The sequence below is a fragment of the Carcharhinus amblyrhynchos genome, chromosome 15 (assembly GCF_965287045.1).
Source record: "Carcharhinus amblyrhynchos chromosome 15, sCarAmb.v2.hapA, whole genome shotgun sequence".
Lineage (NCBI taxonomy): Eukaryota > Metazoa > Chordata > Chondrichthyes > Carcharhiniformes > Carcharhinidae > Carcharhinus > Carcharhinus amblyrhynchos.
The window spans coordinates 59,554,691-59,576,271 of NC_137338.1; the positions used below are offsets into that span (position 1 = coordinate 59,554,691).

The 21,581-nt window shown below is 40.4% G+C and overlaps 1 protein-coding gene across 3 annotated transcripts in view; it reads right to left on the reverse strand.

Annotated features, from left to right (window-relative positions):
- Positions 1-10,646: 10,646 nt before the first annotated feature.
- Positions 10,647-21,581, reverse strand: part of gemin8 (gem (nuclear organelle) associated protein 8) — a 33,457-nt gene continuing 22,522 nt past the window's right edge. For 2 of the 3 annotated variants that reach the window (XM_080204020.1, XM_080204019.1), the window contains exon 3: positions 10,647-11,008. In XM_080204020.1, coding sequence (XP_080060146.1) covers positions 10,752-11,008 — 257 coding nt within the window. In that variant the 3' untranslated portion in view covers positions 10,647-10,751. The remainder of the gene's footprint in view (positions 11,009-21,581) is intronic. The other variant, XM_080204021.1, reaches the window with a different exon arrangement.

Genomic DNA, 21,581 nt, shown 5'->3' on the forward strand with positions numbered 1-21,581 from the left:
CTGAGTGGGGAGGGTGAACAGCCATTATTGGTGGGTATGTTGTGGTGATAATCATTAACATGGATAGAAACAGGGATGTGGTTTTAGGAAGCTGGGCAGGAAATTGCCACGAAGGACCTCAAAAATAGTAATCTCCAGCTTACTCCCAGGACCACGTGCGAGTGAGTATAGAAATAGGAGGTTAGAGCAGATGAATGCTTGGCTGGAGAGATGGTGGAGGAAGGGGAGATTTAGATTCTTGGGACAATGAGATCAGTTCTGAAGACAACGGGATGTGTATAGACTGGATGTGTTGCCTCTCAACAGAGTTAAGACCAATTTCCTTGCGGGCTTGTTTGCTAGTGCTATTGGGGAAGGGCATGGGAACCAAGAGGTAATACTACGGAGGAATACCAAAGTGCAAATAATACAAGACAGACAGACAGGAGTAAATTTTCCCCTCCCACCGGCCACAGGAATCGTAGCTGGTGGGGTGGGGGAGGGGTGTTAATGTCTGTTGACCCTGGGTGGGATATTCCAGTTTTGGGGACAGCACAGCCAAAAAATCCCACCCAAAGTGTTAAATCCTGACATAGAAAATTATTAGATTGGTTCAGTGCGCGAGGGTAAGTAATTAAATTTAAGTCAGGGTTACAGTTCATGAATGTGAATGCACAGAGTGTGGTCAATGAAATTGGTAAGCTGCAGTTGCAGATAGCCATGTGGAAATATAGAACACTACAGCACAAACATGAGCCAAAGGGCCTAAGTTGCACTGATCATATCCCAACTACTAGGCCTACCTACAACCCTCAAACCCATTAAATCCAATTTACTCATCCAGAAGTCTCTTAAAAGATCCCAACATGTTTGCCTCCACCACTAGCGACGGCAGCCGATTCCACTCACCCACCACCCTCTGGGTGAAAAACTTACCCCTGATATCTCCTCTGTACCTACTCCCCATCACCTTAAACCTGTGTCCTCTCATAGCAACCATTTCAGCCCTGGGAAATAGCCTCTGAGAATCCACCCGATCTATACCTCTCAACATCTTATAAACCTCTATCAGGTCACCTGTCATCCTTCGTCTCTACAGGGAGAAAAGACCTAGCTCCCTGAACCTATCCTCATAAGGCATGCCACTCAATCCAGGCAACATCCTTGTAAATCTCCTCTGCACCCTTTCAATAGGTTCCACATCTTTCTTGTAATGAGGCAACCAGAATTGCGCACAGTACTCCAAGTGGGTTCTGACAAGGGTCTTATAAAGCTGCAGCATTTTCTCCCGACTCCTAAACTCAATCCCTCGATTAATGAAGGTTGGTATACCATATGCCTTCTTGGCCACATCCTCCACCTGTGAGGCTGATTTAAGAGTCCTGTGGACCCGAACCCCAAGGTTCTTCTGATCCTTTACACTGCTAAGAGTCTTACCCTTGATATTATACTCCTTCATCCCATTGGACCTGCCAAAATGGACCACTACACATTTATCCAGGTTGAAGTCCATCTGCCACTTCTCCGCCCAGCCTTGCATCCTATCTATGTCACGCTGCAACTTCTGACATCCCTCCAGACTATCCACAACACCACCAACCTTTGTGTCATCAGCAAACTTAGCAACCTATCCCTCCACTTCCTCATCCAGGTCGTTTATGAAAATTACAAACAGCAAGGGTCCCAGAACAGATCCTTGGGGCACTCCACTGGTGACCGACATCCATGCAGAAAAAGACCCATCCACAACCACTCTCTGCCTTCTGCAGGCAAGCCAGTTCTGGATCCACAAGGCAACAGCCCCTTGGATCCCATGCCCTCTCACTTTCTCAAGAAGTCTTGCATGGGGGACCTTATCGAACGTGTTGCTGAAGTCCATATAAACCACAACCACCGCTCTTCCTTCGTCAATGTGTTTAGTCACATTTTCAAAGGACTCAACCAGGCTCGTAAGGCACGGCCTGCCCTTGACAAAGCTGTGCTGACTACTTTTGATCATAAAATCTCTAAATGTTCTCTAAATGTTCATAAATCCTGTCCCTCAGGATCCTCTCCATCAACTTAACAACCACTAAGGTTAGACTCACCGGTTGGTAATTCCCTGGGCTATCCCTGTTCCCTTTCTTGAATATAGGAACCACATCCGCAATCCTCCAGTCCTCCGGAACCTCTCCCGTCTCCATTGACGACGCAAAGATCATTGCCAGAGGCTCTGCAATCTCTTCCCTTCCCTCCCACAGTAACCTGGTGTACATCCCATCCGGTCCCAACGACTTATCTATCTTGATATGTGAAATATGTTGTGGCGATAACAGAAACTTGGTTCAAAGAAGAGAGGGACTGGGTATTAAATATTCCCACATACGAAGAGTTTTGGAAAAAGAGGAAAGGAGGGATTAGTTACAGAGGGTGATATCATAGAGTCATAGAGCAATACAGCACAGAAATAGGTCTTTTGGTGACCAGATGCCCTCCCAGCTAGTCCCAATTGCCCGTGTTTGGTCCATATCTCTCTAATCCTTTCCCATTAATGTATTTATCTAAATGCTTTTTAAATATTGCTATTGTATCTGCCTCAACCACTTTCTCTGGCAGCTCATTTCATGTATGCATCACTCTCTACGTGAAGAAGTTGCCCCTCAGGTCCCTTTTAAGTCTTCTCCTTTCACCTTAAACCTATGCCCTTTAGTTGCCCCAGAGGGGTCAAGGATAGAATCTATTTGGCTAGAGCTGTAGAACAAAATAACCTTGCTCAGTGTGGTCCATAGGTTACCAATTTGTAGGAAAGATGTAGAGGAAAATATTTACAAGAAACTTGCAGAGAAGTGCAAGAATTGTACTTATAAAGGAGAACTTTAATTATCTAAATACAGACTGGGATAGTCATTGAGAAAAGGGCAGAATGGATTCCTGACATGTATTCAGCAGCAAGTTTCCAATCCAACAAGAGGGGAAGATTTGGTGGACTTCGTTCTTGGGAGTGAGATGGGCCACATGGATAAAGTATCAGCAGATGACCATTTAGATCACAGTGATCAGAACGTTTGGGTTAGCTATGGCAAAGAGCAAGGAGCAATCGGCCTAAGATTAATTAACTGGGGCAAATCCAACTTCAATGGGTTAAGAATGGTTCTGGCCCAGAAAAATTGGAATCGTAGATTAGCATACAAAACTGTCAATGAACAATGGACAATCTTGAAGGAAGAGACAGATCAAGTACAGCCAAGGTATAATCCCATAAAACCAGAGTTTGGGATGACAAAATGGATAAACATTAAGATGAAGCTGAAAAAGTGTCAGATAGATGTCAGATGGATAGTACAATTGAAAAACTAGGCTGGGAAGAGAAGGTTCAAAGGGGAATTTAGAAAGCAAATAAGAGAAGCAAAGAGAGAACATGAGAAGAAATTGGCAGTTAACATAAAGTCTCTTCTAGGCATATAAATAGTAATAATTAGTGAGAGGAGAAGTGAGGCCAATTAGGGACCAAAAAGAGGATTAGCACGTGGAAGCAGGGGCATGCTGAGATATTAAAATAAATGCTTTCTATACTAGAGGAGAAGGTATTGCTCAGGTCATGGTGAAAAAAGTAGTTGTTCAAACATCTTAATGGTTTAAAATTGCTAAGGAAGATTTATTGGATAGGCTGCCTAAATTTCAAGTTGATGAGATATCAGTATCGGATGAGATGCATCCAGCATATTGAGGGAAATGAGAGTGGCCATTATTTTCTAACATTCCTTAGACTCAGGGTACTATTAGAGGATTGGAGAAATGCAAACGTTACACCCTTGATCAAAAAGGATGTAAAGATAACCCCAGCAGCTACAGGCAAGCCAGTTTAACCTCAGTGATGGGGAAAGAAATATTCAGGACAAAAGTAATAGTCATTTGGGCAGCCTGAGGGTTAATTAAGGAAAGCCAGCATGGAATTTTTGAAGATAGATTGTGTTTAACTTACCTTCATGAATATTTTGACAAGGTAACAGAAAGATTGATGCGGGTAATATTGTTGAGATGGTGTACATGGACATCTGAAAGGACTTTGGTAAAGTGCACACAACAGGCTTTTGCGCAAAGTTTGGGGTTGCTTCTGAGGTGAAGCCAGCAGCTTATCTTTTCAAAGCAGGCTTTCTTCACAGACATTGCTCGCTGGGAGCTAAACAGTTATTCCTGCTGTTGGCCAAGTTAAGAAAAACACAGCTTCCTTGTAGAGGTTAAATCATCTCATTAAATACAGTTTTTCCCTTTGATCTCCCTTTATCTGACCTAACTTCTTTTAAAACTCAGGCTCAATCATCTTTATTTCTTGAGTTCAGTTTTTAGGGTGTAAAAGCAAAATACATTCGCTTTATGAATCTTTCTTTACACCTTGTATCACTCCCTTTGAAACCCTTAACCCCTTATTAAAATCCATTCATGTTCTGTTCCCCATTGTTACTAACTTGCCTTAGGTAACCATCTGTTTGCAGTGTTCTACATTGATCAACATATCAAAGGCACAAGTTCCACCAACACAGCCGCACTGTCTCTGCCTAACTTCCATGCTCCCACAGTTTTCAACACATGTAAGCAACAGAAAATATTCCAGTTTCTTGGATTTCCCTGATACTTTCATGTCACTAATATTTTTCTGGCACCAAGGATGTGTCTCAACAAGTCGGCTATGTTCTTCCTGAAATATATATTAATGATTAAATCCCTGATGTACAGAGCACAATTTCAAAATTTGCAGACGATATAAAACTTACAAGTATTGTGAACGATGAAGGGGATAGTATAAAACTTCAAAAAGATTTAAACAGATTGGTGGAATGGGCAGGCGAGTTGCGAATGAAATTTAATGCAGCAAAGTGTGAGATGATTCATTTTGGAAGGAAAAACAGTCAAAATTCTTCGACCTCGCCCGTTGCTGGGGTTCTCCGGTCCCATTGCAGTGAATGGAGATTTGGCTGAACGCCAAATTTTCTGCTCTCGCAAGTAGTAGTAATGGGGTGTATGACATCAGAAAATTCTGACCAATATAAAATAAAAGATACAATTGCTAAAGGAGGTGCAGGAGCATGGGTACCTGGATGTATATATGCATAAATCATAGAACACGGCCAACAGGTTGAGAGACTGGTTAATATGACATATGGCATCCTAGGCTTTATAAATAGGCATGTAGAGTACAAAAGCATGGAAGTATGTTAAACTTGTATAAAACACTAGTTCAGCCTCAAGTGGAACATTGCATCCAATTTTCGACCCTGCACTTTAGGAAAGATTTGAAGACATTAGAGAGGGTACGAAAAAGATTAATGAGAATGGTCCCAGGGATGAGGAACTTCAGGTATGTAGATAGATTGGAGATGTTGGAACTGTTTTCCTTTGGCAAGAGAAGGTTGAGAGGAAATTTGACACAGGCATTCAAAATCATGAGAGGTCTGGACAGAATAGATAGGGAGAAACTATTCCCATTTGTGGAAGGATTGTGAATGAGAAGGCACAGATTTAAGGTAATTGGCAAAAAAAGCAATGGCAATTTGAGGAAAAGGCTTTCACTGAGCAAGTGGTTTGAATCTGCACTGCCTGAGAAAGTGGAGGAGGGAAGGTCCATTGAGGGTTTCAAAATGAAATTGGATCATTCTCTGAAAAGAAAAATAATGCAGGGCCAGGTGGAAAATGCAGAAGAGTGGGATTAGGGCAATTGCTCCTTCAAAGGGCCAGTACATGAGATAGGCTCCTTCTGAACTGTAATTATTCTACTGGGGGCATTTTGTGCCCACATTCGCCACAAGCATAAATGATGATGTGGGCGCAAAATCCCACATAGGTTCAGGAAATGAGATTCTCGCTGGTGAGATTCATTTCCCAATTTTCCCCATCCCTCACTGGTGATTTAATGAGGTTCCTGCCCACCAAAGGCAGGAATCCATTCACTGCAACGGGACTGGAAAATCCCAGCAACGGGCAAGGTCGAAGAATTTTGACCATTTTTCCTTCCAAAATGTATCATCCCACACTTTGCTGCATTAAATTTCATTCGCAAATCGCCTGCCCATTCCACCAATCTGTTTAAATCTTTTTGAAGTTTTATACTATCCCCTTCATCTTTCACAATACTTGTAAGTTTTATATCGTCTGCAAATTTTGAAATTGTGCTCTGTACATCAAGAATTTAATCATTAATATATATTTCAGGAAGAACATGGCCGACAGGTTGAGACATCCTTGGTGCCCACAAAAGGCAGGAACCTCATTACATATCTATTTTAATACATTAGCATATTGTTAAAGGGCTTCCCCCTTTGATTTCCCTCACTAAATATTCATACCTTGTCGCTGTGATAACCTGCAGTGCCAACCTGGCTGGTGAACAATGCTAGGGGCATGCCCTCTGAGGAGCCTCATTGATAGGGGTTCCATTTATATCTGGTGGGGGCGGGAAGAGGGCTGATTCCTGAGAAGTGGGGTGGCGATGCCTGTGAAGGAGGAGAGGGTGGAATGTCTGTACAGGGAGGGAGGGTGGTGTGGTGGTTGATGCCTATGAAAGAGGGCTGGGAGGGATGGAGTTTGAGGTCTGAGAATGGGGAAGGGCAATGCCAGTGAGACAGGGTGATGCAAAGGCAATGAGTGGGAGGGGGTGTGATGGCAAAGAGAAAAAAAGTGCTCCCTGATACTTGTGTGGTTATGGAGGTGGAGGGGTAAGATACCTCTGTGGTGGGGTGATGGTCACCACTTTGCTTGTGGGGAGGGGTCTTCCATGTCCACAGTTGCGGGGGGTGGGGATGGTGTTGGTGAACAGCAGTGTTTAAATACAGCACTTCCTCTTCATCCCAATGAATGTTTCTGTTGGATCTGATCTCGGCACTGATGACTTGGTCCCCAGGATTTGTCTTTTTCTTGATGGATTAGAAAAGTTAACTAGAGGTTGTGTGGGAGTCAACTCTTGCACTGTGGGTGGTGACAACGGATCCAGGATTGGATGGAGTTGGGGTGGGAGAGAGAGAGATAGAGAGACGTCTGGTCAGCTTCCCAGCTTCAGTTTACTCCACTTCACTGGAACGTAGGGGAATGAACTTTACAAAAGTAACAGCTTTAGTTAAAAATGTTAGGAAAATGTGGAATTCTAAATAGGCAGTGCTAGGCACAACAGGAGTGTGAGATTGGTGAATCACTGCCTCAGGCTGTTGGAGCTGCCACACTTACAGCTCGCTGACCTGTGTGCTGTGTGGGGAAGAGAGGGGTGAGTTAAAATGTGTGTTTGGGGAGGGAAAGGGGAAAAGAGGGACTGATTAGAACATGTGTGTTTGGGAGATGATGGGTTTTATTGAATATTATGTCATGAGGGAATATGCAGAGCTTGGTAGAAACCTATAAGTACATAAAATAATAACATCCTCACAAAGTACTTAAAAACACTTCACATTTATGTATTGTCTTAATCTATAATATGCCTTATTTACTAATTATATGTGATGTCCTGCTGTTTTATTTTTGTTGGCATCTGAGATCACATTAATTTTGAAGTGTTAAAATGGGTTTACATTGGAAAATAGTTTGAGTAACACTGGTTTAACTTCTTTCTGCAAGCCATATAATTGTCCTCTGCCTTATTAAGTACACAATTCTTTAATTATCTTTTTCTCCTTAAATTCTTCCCCCTTCTGTGAGATGTACTAAATGCTCTTAGTGGATTGCCCAAATTAATCAACACAATGTTCAGAAGTCTTGTAGCATAGTAGTAGCACCCCTACCTATGGACCAGAAGCTCTGGATTCACATCCAATACCAAGGCTTGTTGCCTGCAGAAGGAGCATTCATGATATGGTTCAAAACACATTTTAACAGGGAGGTTTCTCCTTCTATTCCCTAAAGGGAAAAAAACGTGAGCGTGAAGATAAGCTAAAAACATTCAAGGTTGATCCATTTTGTAGATTACAGACTGAAATCATTACAATTCCCCATCATTACTTAAAGAGCAACTAAATAAAACATCATTCAGTTTGACGAGTAATCCACCTGATTTTGAAGAATGGAGCCTTAATCTCTTGAAGTCAAAGCTTGCTTGCCAAGGGTTAACACTGCTCAAACTTGTCTATACTTACAGATTCTTTTCACCCCTGTGGAAAGTAATTCAAATTGTCAGTTTCAATTAAGAATAATACCTTTTGTTAAAATCTTATTTTATGCTAGTTTGGACATCAAAGACAGATATCTAATTGTCCCACGTTCTTTATTTCCCACGTTGTTGGTTGAAAATTTAAAAAGGAACTTCTGAAAATTATTTATGGGAATTCAACGATGACTGTTTTTTGCATTTGACCATTACTGGAGTAAATTAACCTTTGGAAACATGGATTTAACAACAAGCTGGATAGTTCAGTTGCTGCCAGACAGCTCCTAGAAATACACTATAACCAACTACAGGAAGCCACATGACGTATTTCACTTTGAGTTTTTCTTGTTTTCTGCCAAAAAATGATCTGATCCATTTAGAGGGGCTCTCATTAATAGTTTGCATAATTAAGGGCTCCCTTGTCAGAGAGGGACACAAACCCCACATGCTCCTATGTTGTGATGCTGTTTATGATCAAAATGTTGCATCGTGAAAATCTTACTTTCAAATAAAATGCACAATAGCATCTGTTTAGTTAATCAATTTTACAAGTTCCCTATTCTGATCTTCATATTTTTTAACAGAAGTTAAACTGCTGCTCAAAGGGTGGATGTAGATGATTATGTCTCTCTCTCTGGCGAATGAATTGCAAACAAATCCGTAGGACGTTCTTCCAGAAACAATAAGTACCAATGTTTTTTGAAATATCAAGTATAGGCTTCTTTAGTGAGTGGGCATAATGTTCTAAAGCTATTGAATCTTTAGGTGGTGCAGTGGGTAAAAATAAAATGTGCATTACACTGACTCTCACAACGTACCCTGTAGAATTGCATCTGAGATAAGATGCCAAAGTTCCCAACTCTCTTTTTAAAATTATTTAAGTTCTGTGCTGATGGTTCCTTCCTGGGAATTCCTTCTGTACAACAAACTGAGAGATATCAGGTGAATCATTTTCAAGCAAACCGAATTGGGATTAGGCACTGTCGACATCGAATTAAGTAACTCCATGTACCAATATAAAATGTTGCAGCCAATCTCAAGTCTTTAAGCAGTCCAAATGTGAAAGATTTCTTTGTATTTCAATCCAATGCAGAACAAACTGTGCCCAAACATTTCCATGGCAATGAAACTATCTGCTTAGGCTTGCATGTTCATTCATCTCCCAGGCTCTCTCTTAAAAACTTTGCAGACTATAGCTGGTAAGTAACCACTTAAAAACATTTGAAATTTCAGATCATTTATATTGCAATAAGAACTTTACAATCAATGTTCTTTTCTAATTAGTTCTTCTAACAAAATTTTCCTCACCCTTGCCTTTCTCCAGTTGTATTTCCTGCCTGTGTGTTGCAAGACCATCAACTTCCAGACTATTACCATCATCTGAAGATGTGCAATAAGGTGATTCAGCAGCCCTTTTACTTACATTCTACCCATGTCTCAACACTGCATTTTCCCTAAATGTTTGCCCAATGCAGGGACTTGCGACAAGAATATTTACCCAAAACTGTTCCACCAATTTTATTAAACCACAATATTGCTTGTTCAGTGACATGAAATTACATTTTTATTTATGAGAATTCAACTTTAACTTGCAATCCTCACCTCTATTGTCGCCAAGAGGCTGCCTCCATAACCCTTAAGTTTTTAATCCCTATTTCTCCTGTTTTCCTGAGATTATCTTATCATTGCTGAGCTCCACTCGGTCTTCCTACCACAATTTCAATTCATCCTTGCTACTCTTTCCCCAGATAATTTTGGTGCTACCTGTTTGCCCTTGGTCTGCTGTTTGTTTCTTGTACTTTTAAATCCACTTTTGGGAAGCAATAATAATTTTGCTTCTTCACTCCATTGCCACTTTCCAATATCCCTTTGCCTTGCTGCTTCCGTCCTTCCATTCAAAAGTATAATAGCTTTTTCTTCTGACTTAAGTATATTCTATTTACTCTTCCCAGATAATCAATTTTCAATTAACTGATCCGCAAAGCACTTCAAACAGTGGAAAGGTTGCAAAAAATAAGATTTATCTAAACTCGGGGATGTGCAAATATTAGAGCAGCTCGAGTTTTACAGGCATGCATTGTTCCTCAGCTTGTTGAGTTGCTGATTTATTTATTCTTTCATGGACTGTGGGCGTCACTAGCAAGAGCAGCATTTGTTGGCCATCCTGAATCACCCTTTGAGCTGAGTGCCCTACTGGGCCATTTGAGAGGGCAGACCCATCGCTGTGTGTCTGGAACCACATGTAAATCTGACCAGGCAAGGATGGCAGATTTCCTCCATAAAAGACATTAATGCACCAGATAAGTTTTTAAATTGATGATAATTTCACAGTCGCCATTACTGGGACTAGCTTTATATTCTAGGTTTTATTAATTTAATTTAAATTCTACTAGTTGCCACGGTGTCCACCCCACCCCAGAGGATTAGCCGGGGCCTCTGGATTATTAGTCCTGTTATAGTGCAGTGATACTGCCATCTGCCCCAATCATGCACGAAAGTTGAATTTTCTGTGGTAAAGCATCTGTTCAGATTTCATTGGTAATGGTAAACATTTCCATGTTTATTAAAGTATAACAAACATTATAAAGTAAGTACATAATGCTAAAATTCAATACAAAGTAAAACAAGCTTGTTAGCAATATTAGTTTTATAGGATAAGGAAACACAATCAAAGTTTCAATGGAATTACAGGCCAATACTTTGGCTGTTTCTCATCACACTTTCTATCAAATAGGAGTTGCATTGCAGTTTCCATTCCTTGGATTTTCGTGGCATCATCTCCATACAGTCTCTTCATTTCCACCAGTCTCCTTTCACCAGGTCTTTCTGCAGGTGGCTGGATTGTTCTCCCCGTTGTACTGTGAAAATCACGGTCAGCCAATATATACTTTGCCTGTTGTTCATCATCATACTGCTGCTGTCGTTCTGTGAACATACCAAAGCAAAAAGATCCAGTAAGCATTATGTAGAATAAATGTAAATGTCGGCTTCCAATCTTCACAAAAGCAAAGAGAAACAATGAGTGCATTGCTCCAGCTTGCCCTGTGTGCCAACATTTTCTCATTTGAAATTGTGCGCTGAATTGTGCAAGTTGCCCTCTTGCATTGTCTGTTTTGTTTTGCCGTGCATCCTATGTAACTTAATGCAATTTTAGTGATGGAAAATGGCAACTGCAAAAAAAATTACCCTACATGATTCTTCTACTGTTCATACAGCCCATATCTTTCTCACTAAAAATTCCCCAGAGCAAAGAAGCATTGCATCCTTGACCTGTAGATATTTTCATCACTATCACAAGAAAACAATGGTGCAAAATATTTAAATAGGAATTACAGATAAAAATATAATTTTGGTCCACATTTTAATTAAAATAAATACTAAGCAGCAATTTGATTGTAAAACTCTGTAAATGTCATTGACAGTGAGAAAACAGTACTAACACTGTACTGAAGTGTCTTGACTGAGTTTCTAAATTGGGAAAAGCAGTTCAACTTATTTGCTGATGTTTTGTTTCATGATGTGTGACTGGTTGTTAAATCATCACTAATTGTTGCATCTAGGAATATGAAACTTGAGGGAAGGGCTTCATAATCATTATAATTTGCATTTCAATAAATCAAAATTTGCTTGGTGTGTTGAGATAAATTGATCCTTTTAATATGAGAAATTCAATTTAAAAAAAAATCTGGGCAACAAGCCAGCCCATTAGTATGTAATAACCCGATGGGAAATCAGGCCTTTCATGAAACACACAGGAGCAAAGGGTCTGTTAGACTGTTAAAAATGTTTGTCGGGTTTGGCTTCCACATTCCTGATAATTTTATGATATGACCATTGCTGTCCCTCGATTCAACGTCTATAATATGGATGTTTTAAACTTTCAGCAACACTTAAAATTCTTCATTAGTATGAAACCATAGAATATTGATTAGAAAAATAAATTTACACAACACAAGCTCATTCAATCAGGTTTTTAAAATTCAGTTCTCAGTATTACATCTGTATCTCTTCAGATTCAGTTATTCTGATCATTCACTCATACTACGATGCTTTTGAAGTCGCCAGGGCCACCCACAGACCAAGGTCAAATGGACAAAATCTCCTTCATTCATAGGATGGTGCTCTCTCCTTAAAGATGACAATGCCATCAGAAAATGCTGAAGAACGTGTTGCACAACTCCTCAATCAGAAATGCATAGTGGGAACTGATACTCTCCAGGCTATCCCCTGCACCCTGCAGTCAAATCCATGGATGGACCACCACCAATGGAAGGGCTACAACAAGCAATCAAATGGATGAAAGGCAACAAATCCTGAGCCAGATGGCATCCTAGCTGAGATCTTCAAAGCTAACAGACATTTGCTCACACCAATACTCCAACCTCTCATCCTATGGTTTTGGTAAGAAAAGGAATTCCCCCTGCCACATCACTGCCCCTCCAACTTCATGCAACATATGGAGTTATCTTCAAGAAGGGAGGTTAACCATACTGTGGAAACTATTGAGGTATTTCCCCCTTGTCCATAGCAGGACATGTATTCTCCTGAATTGTCTGCTTCTTCTAGCTGAGGAAATCCTCCCAGACACACACAGTAGGGCTTTGGATTTTCTAGAGGAATTTGACATTAATGTGCTTTCCACTCACATTGTCTGTACCTTTAAGACTTGATTAGCTGTAAAGACTTAAATTCCAATCATTATTTTGTAAATTGAGTTTGTGTCTTTATATGCCCTGTTGGTGAATAGAATTCCCACTCACCTGAAGGGCAGCTAGCGCTCCAAAAGTTAATGGCTTTTGCTACCTAATAAACCTGTTGGACTTTAATCTGGTGTTGTGAAACTTCTTACTGTGGTCTTTGTTGCTAGACAAATCCAAGAAAAATGTCAAGCAACACCAGGAACACTTCATTACTTTCATCAACCTGATCAAAGCATTTGACTTGGTTTATGCACCATAGAAAAAGATGTGGCTGTCCCTGAAATTTCATCACAATTCTGCAACTGCTGCTTCATGATATGACTGCGCCTGTCTTGAATGGGAGAACTGAAACAGATACCTTCAAAATCTGGAATGGGGTGAAATGACCATTGACCCAACAGTGGCTATTCAACAAAGTAACTGTCAAGTAGTGTATTATGGAATCTCAGTTATCTCTATGCCAAAACTAAACTGACCAATGATACACATGATCTGCAGTTAACAGATGATTGCAGTGTTGGTGCCCACTCCACAAGATTTGCTACACACTCAATCTCTTCATTTCTGCATATAAGAATCATGGCCTGTCCTTGAACGTTGCCAAAATAAAAATCATATCAACTGACACCTGGTCAAATGTTCCACCCTCAGTGTATGTTGAAGGAGAAACTCTTGAATAAGTTAAGCTCTTTTCATACTTTACAGCCAGCTCTCTCAGAAGGCCACCATTGATGAAGAGCTGCAACACTGGGCTAGCTCAGCCTTCTACAAACTATGGCAGTGAGCATTTGACAACAAAGACATTTTGCTGTCAACAGAAGTCCTAGTATACGCATCAGTTGTTATCACGACACTCCGTACTGCAATTTCAGTGGACCAGATGCAGTGTCTGGCTGGTTAGAAATTGTCTTCCACACTAGATCCTGTTTTTTTCCCAACAGTCATATCGCCAGTGTTCCAGGGAGGACAAAGAAAATGCTTCAAAGACAGTGCTCTTTGGAGCACATAAACAGACATTAATGACTGGAAGGAGTTTGCTACCAGTAGCTCAAAATGGTGATAACTTGTCCATCAAGCTGCATCACACTGAGTCACACTGTCTTAATGACAAGGCACAGAGAAGCAAAAGGAAGCAAATCCTGCACTTCAGGTCCCAGTATCTCAAGGAACGTCTCGCTCCATGAGCCCTCTGGATCAAGAATCATCCTGTTCAGTCCCAGAAAGATCCACAGGAGAAACTCATAACCTCGAGTAACAACATCTTATAAGGACAGTAGGACTAGGGGGCACAGCCTCAAGATAAAGGGGGGGGCGGTTTAGAACGGAGTTGAGGAGGAACTTCTTCACTCAAAGGGTGGTGAATCTCTGGAATTCTCTGCCCGTTGAAGTGGTGGAGGCTGCCTCGCTAAATATTTTTAAGACGCGGGTTGATGGGTTTTTGATAAGCGAGGGGATTAAGGGTTATGGGGAGAGGGCGGGAATGTGGAACTGAGACACGACAGATCAGCCATGATCTTACTGAATGGCAGGGCAGGCTCGAAGGGCTGGATGGCCTACTCCTGCTCCTATTTCTTATGTTCTTATGTAACATCCTCAAAACAAGGGAAGGTTGATGATGAAGTAATCACATGTAGAACATTTTATCAAGAAGGTATCAGGTCAAAGTGTTTCCACTAACATTTCACTACTGTTATATAATAAAGCATGTCCTCACTGGTTATTAACCAAGTTTGAAAGGATAAAATCTCCAATTTCGCTCTCAAATTTATCATTCTTTCCTCTCCTTCCATTAAGCTTTATTGTAATCCTAGTGACAGCACTGGAATGATTAAGTGCCACTGTCCCAGACATACATAAGTGACTGACCATTTTGCTAATGAGGTTCCTGCATATCAGCTTCATTAAAAAGGAACTATAATCCCAATGTTTTCCACTAAGTGGGTTTGCTTGCACTCTGGCTGCAGGGATTTAAGCAGCTTTAGACTGGAGTTCCTGCCAGCAGTGTAAACACTCCACTGACAACACCAACACAAGAGCAACTCTGTCCCACCCAAACAATAAATGCATCAATATTCACTCTCTTTTCATGCGAGAACCCCAAAGAAAGCTGATTCAAATGCACTGTTTGGGAGTGGCGATGTCGATCATTTCCTTCAAATCAGTATTGCATCAGTCACTGTTATTTTGCACTGACACAGCTGTCTGCTTCATAGATCAGAATGCAAACAATAAGATTAGATTTAAACCAGCTGACATTGCAATGTCAGTTGTTAACTCCAATCTGTCATCATTTTCAGTAAATAAACTAATAAACTGGGTTTCAAGTAATTGATAATTAATCTATCAATTCAAATTTTCCATATATCACAATACACTAAATTTATTTGCTAGTAATAAGTTTTTAAAACTAATTTATTTACAATTAATACCATTCAAATGATAGTAATTGTAAATAAATCAGAATCCTGATAATTATTAATCCCCATCAAATCACTGACAAGAAGGTTTTGTATGGGCTGCAACTTCTTTCAGTTAAACATAGGAAGATAGATGCCATTATCTTCAACTCGAAACACCATCCCTGCCACCAAACCACTGCCTCAGACTGAAATGGGCATTTAAAAAATCTGTTCATGGAATGAGACCATCACTAGCAAGGTCAGCTTCATATTGCCAATTGCCATTTGCTTTTGAGGGTGGTGGGGAAAACACCTTATAGAACAATTGCAGGTCATGTGGTGATGGTAAATCTAAAGTGCTGTTATGGTGCGAGTTCCAGGTTTTTGACCAAGTATCAGTGAAAGAATGGTGTTATTTCCAAGTCAGCATGGTGTCTGACTTGGAGAAAAATTCTGCAGGTGGTGTTCCCAGTTCCTTGCTGCTCTTGTTCTTCTAAGTTGTAGAGTTTGTAAGTTTGAGAGGTGCTGTAAAAGGAGCTTTGTCAAGTGAGTGCAGTGCATCTTATAAGTGTTAATTAAACATTTATTCCCTGTTCCTCAGATGCACACACTCTTGCCAGTGTCTGAGGAGGAGGCAGTAAATGTTTAACACAGTGAATGGGTGCAGATCAAGTTGCTTTGTCCTGGATGTTGTTGAGCTGTTTAAGTGCTGTTGCAGCTGCACTCATACAGGCACCTACTGATTACTCCTAACTTGAGACTTCTAAAATGGTAGACAGGGTTTGCGGATTCGAGAAGTTACTGCAGCCTTCTGAGCCTGAGTTGCTCATGCTTTTGACACAGTATTTATATGGCTAGTCCAATTAAATTTCTGGTCAATGGTAGCCCCCAAGATGTTAAGCAATAGTAATGTCACTGAACGTCAAGGGAAAATTATTAAGTTCTCTTTTTGGAGATGGTTGTTGGCTGGCATTTGTATGGTACATATGCTACTTTCCACTCATTCTGAATTTGGGACAGGTTTTGCTGCATCAGGCACAGGGCACTTCATTACCTTTGGAGGTGTGAATGGTCTGAACGTGTGCAATCATCAGTGGACATCTTGTCTTCTAAGCTTATGATGTGGAGACAATGGTTAAAAAGTACAGTAAAAAAAACTCACACCAAGTTGGTATCATGAGCTCATGGTAAGTGGACCACTCCGAAAGCTCCTAGCATCAAATAAACCTGTTGGACTTTAACCTGGTGTTATAAGACTTCTTACTGAGCTTATGATGGAGGAAAAGTCACGAGTGAAACAATTGCAGATGTCTGGGTCTAAAACACGGTATCAAAGAGTTCCTGCAATGACGTCCTGATGTTGTCTTCATGTCAAGGGTAGTCACTCTCACCTCAAAAATTCATTTTTCCCCTCATGCTTGGACCAAGGTTTAAAATGAGGTCTGGAGCTGAATGGTCCTGGCAAACCTAAACTCAACATTGGTCAGCAGGTTATTGCTGTGTTAGTTCAGATTGACAGGACTGTTGATGATTGGTTGTGATGCCCTCACAGTTGCGCTATATACACCCGTGTAAAGCTAAAAGTGTTAGTCTTGGTTTACTACTAGCACACTCACCCTGGAGTCAAGAGATTGTGATTTCAAGTGCCACGTCAGAGGCTTAAGCATTCAATTTAGGCTGGCACCACACAGTGCAGTACTGAGAAAATACAGTTCTTCTCCTAAATACAAGGTTCAAATTTTTAGCAGTGTTAACATGAGAATGCCATAAATTCCAAATTTCTGGTATATGATCATTAAACACCTGAAGGCTGGAGTACCTCACTGGAAGTGAACAGATGGCATGTCTAAGCATCAAAGATAAATACGTGGGAATGAAGATAATTAAAGATTCAGCTGCTGTAAAATGCACTTTAATCCTTTGAAAGGTATGACAATATATTATTCCACAATTGTACAGACTCAAAGTTCATATTTTCACAGTACTGAAACTTAAACTCAACCGTTAAAAGTACTTATGTAATAAAAGTACTTATATCAACTTTTAACATTTGATTAGTAGATTCTCCCACCCCACTCAATAATTTTGACTTCCACTGCACCAACCCATGCAGGACTACTCAGCCAAGGTCACTAGCAGACCCCAGTACTTAATCCTAGTAACTGCTCTTCATGTTCGTGCCAACAGATTACATGCCAAATATTTACCAGCTGTTAGTATGTGTTGAGAGGGGACTGTGAAGTTAACTGTAGCATCCCATTATTGTATAGCTGATATCAGGTAACACAAGGGTTAAAGATCATTTCTTGTTTTGTTTATTACCAGAGGAATAGGGGTATAAAAGTTTCTTCTGGTTGTTAACTGTAAGGGTCTTACATAGATGTTTAAGGAGTCTCAACTCAGTTCCTCATGGGTGCAGTCATACAGGTCAGAGAGCGCAACTTTTCTGAATTGAGCATCAATTGGCAATTTTAGCCAAAGGCCATAGGATGGCTCACAGAATCTCAGAATTGTTACAACATTGCAGGTCATTTGGCCCATCATGTTTGCACTGGTCTTTGAATGAGCAATTCTTTTGCTGCCATTCCCCCGACTCTGTAATTTGGGATATTTTTCCTTTTCATGAAAGAGTTTAATTCCTCTTTAAATGCTTCAATAGAACCTGCCTCCACTGCACTCTCAGACCTTAATCATGCTCTACATGAAAAGTTTCTCATGTTGTTTTTTCTTCTTTTGTTACTTATTTTAAATCTGTAGCCTCTCATTATCTAGCCTAGAGGGAACAGTATTTCCTACCTACTCTGTTCAAATCCCTCATGAGTTTCTATAGCTCCATCAAATATCCTCTCGGCCTTCGTTTTTCCAAGAAAAACAGTCCTAACTTCTCCAATTTATCTTCGTAACTGAAGTTCTTATCCCCAGAACTATTCTCATAAATCTCTTCTGCCATTATTTCCAATGCCTTCATATCCTTCCTAAAGTGTGATGCCCAGAACAGTATGCAATGCTCCAGCTGAGGCCGAACTAGTGTCTTACACAAGTTCAACATAGCCCCCTTGCTCTTGTGTTCTTAGTCCTAAAGCTAGGATACTGTATGCTTTATTGACCACCTCTCTCAAACTGTCCTGCCACCTTTCAATATTTACACCCAGGTCCTCTGCTCTCCTCCATCCCCATCAGACTTGTAACCTTTAATTTATAAAGTCTTTTCATGTTCTTCCTATCAAAATGAATCACTTACATTTCTCAGAATTGAACTTTATCTACTGCCTGTTCACCCACTCCACCAACTTGTTTATGTCCTTTTGAAGTTCAACATTATCCTCTAAGTTTCACATCATCTGCAAACTTTTGAAATTATGCCCTGTACATCAAGATCCAGGGCATTAATATACATCAGAAAAATAAGGTCCCAGCACTGACGCCTGGGGAACTCCACTCCACATTGTCCTCCAGTCCAAAAAAAATCCAATTAACCATTACACTCTATTTCCTGTTAACGAGACAATTTTGTATCAGTGTTGCTAGTGTCTCTTTTATTCCATGAGCTCACAAGCCTGTTGTGTAGCTCTGTATCAAATTCCTTTTGGAAGTCCATGTGTGCCACATCAGCCACATTGCCCTCATCAGTCCTCTGTGCCTACACAAAAAAACCCACCAAGTTAGTTAAATACCTTTTTCTTTGAGAAATCCATGCTGGCTTTCCTCAATTAACCTACATTTGTTCCGAATTATTAAAGGAAGAGCGCTTCACTCTGCAATTAAGATCGCTAGATCTGACTTGGAGCTGTTTTAACAGCATGTATTTGATATTCCCACTGATTAGATCCTTACCTTGTTGAGAAGCGATTAAAAAAACACTGGCAGAGAATCACAATCTCAGAGGAAGGTGGTTCTAATTAATCTAAGTATGTTAAATTAACAATAATGATACTCATTAACCTAGCAATGCTTCAGCAACTGCCATTTTCACTACACGTTAACCCAATTACCTCATAATATCAACTGGCTTGAGGGTACTATCAGCATTCAAATGTTCATTTCAACAATTTTGTCTAAGCAAGGAGGGAATCACTGTCGGAAAACAAAAGTCTCTCTTTTAGTCCTTGGCAGTTATAGTAGGCATCAACTCCCCTACCAACATGTCCTTTCTTCTGCAACCAGGATTTGAATCCATCCCAAGAGTTATAAGGTGCAAGTCTTCTCTGTATGTTGGCAGTAAGAGCCCTAAGTGAAACAACTTTGAATAGCTAGGCTTGAGTGGTTTTCAGTGCCTTTAATTTGGCATTATTGGTGACTGTTAATACAGATACAGAGAACCAAAAAAACTGGCATTGAAAGTGGAAAAATAATACTTCATGGCTAGAATTGCTCTTCTAAGATCAGCATTACGTAACATTGCTGTTGCTATATTCAAAGTAGAGGAAGCTTTATTCTTATATCTGAATCAACATTTGACCTCTTTATTCTGGATACTGGCTGCCAAAAACTGTGTAAAAGCATCCCAGAATAGAAGGAAATCAAACAAAAATTTATCATAGATATCATAGAACCTTACAGTGCAGAAAGAGGCCCTTTGGCCCATTGAGTCTGCACCAACCACAATCCCACCCAGGCCCTACTCCCATATCCCTACACATTTACCTGCTAATCCCTCTAACCTACGCATCTCAGGATACTAAGAGACAATTTCAGCATGGCCAATCAACCTAACCCGCACATCTTTGGACTGTGGGAGGAAACCAGAGCACCCGGAGGAAACCCACACAAACACGAGGAGAATGTGCAAATTCCACACAGACAGTGACCCGAGCCAAGAATCAAACACAGGTCCCTGGAGCTGTGAAGCAGCAGTGCTAACCACTGTGCTACCGTGCCACCATGCAATTCTTCTATCTTTAGATTTTAGAGAAGTAGAACAGCAGGTTCTTTTGTGGTCAACACTAACGCTTCATTTACATATTCTATTTTTATAAAGGTTAACTTAAGATTTCTTATCAAATTAACATATATTTCATTCCAGTTTAACTAGTATAATTTATAAAGATGACATGTTACTAATTTATATTTTTGATCTGCGCACAAATCAGAGGAGTACTTTATTTCCCACTACAATACTTCCTCCACTTCTGTGGATTACTAATTGTCACTGTATTTTTACAGCTCAGAGTTAATTGAGCAAATGACAACGACAGAAAAGGATGAGCCTGCTTTTTATTTCTGATTTATGAAGAGTTAACAAATTTCAGCTGGGACAGAGATAGGAGTGTTATAAATGGCCTCAGACCTCCTGGTTATAGAACAATAGGAAGGTTAGCCAAAGTTCTTAATCCAATAAACCCATGAGAAAACTTTTGGTTATGATGCTTGTATGGTTGAACAGCTCACCAACTCTCAACATCAAGGTTTATATATAAATGGTAGCCTGTGGATGAGCAACTGGAAGTAGTTGGCCAGATGCAGAATAGATCAGCAAAGTGTCAAAGTCTTCAAAGGAACAGGGCGGAAAGATGGATTTTCATTTCTTAAAAAGCATTGCGAGCACACATGTAACCAGATTCAGGTTTAACATCCACCATCACCCAGAGATTTGGAAGAGGCAAAGATTGGTTGTCACCTTCCAAAATTTTGTCACTTTTGAAACAGTTCTGGCAGTTTGGAAGGTAGCAAATGTAACCCTGCCATTTTAAAAAGGAGTAGTGGAGAAAACAGGGAATTAGCGACATCAGTAATAGGGAAAATGCTAGAATCTCCTATAAAGGACACAATAATAGGTCACTTAAAAAAATCAACAAGACTAGACCAAGTTGACATGCACTATGAAAGGGAAATCATGTTTGACAAACTTACTGAAGTTTTTTTATCAAATGTACCATATAGATAGATAAGGATGAAACAGTGGATTGAGAATTTGGATTTCCAGAAAGCTTTTGATGAGTCCCACAGAAGAGATTAGCGTGCAGAATTAAAGCACCTGGGATTGGGGTAACAGATAAACATGGACTGAGGTTGGTTAGCAGGCAGAAAGCAGAGAATAAGAAAAAATGGGTCTTTTTCAAATGCAAAACATTTGATTAGTGGGGTCCTATAGGTATGTTGGCCTTCATTGCAAGTACACCTGAGTAATGGAGTGAAGATGTCTTACTGCAGCTGTATCTGGCCTTGGTGAGACCACACTGGAATATTTTGTGCAGTTTTGGTCTCTTTATCTAAGAAGGATATCTTTGCAATAGAGGGAGTGCAGTGCAGGTTCACCAGACGGATTGTTGTGGTGGCAGGCTTCTTGCAAGAGGACAGAATGGGTCAACTAAGCATATATTCTTCTGAACTCCAGTGAATGAGAGGGGATATCACTGAAATGTACAAAATTCAGACAAGACTGGACAGACAGGATGCAGG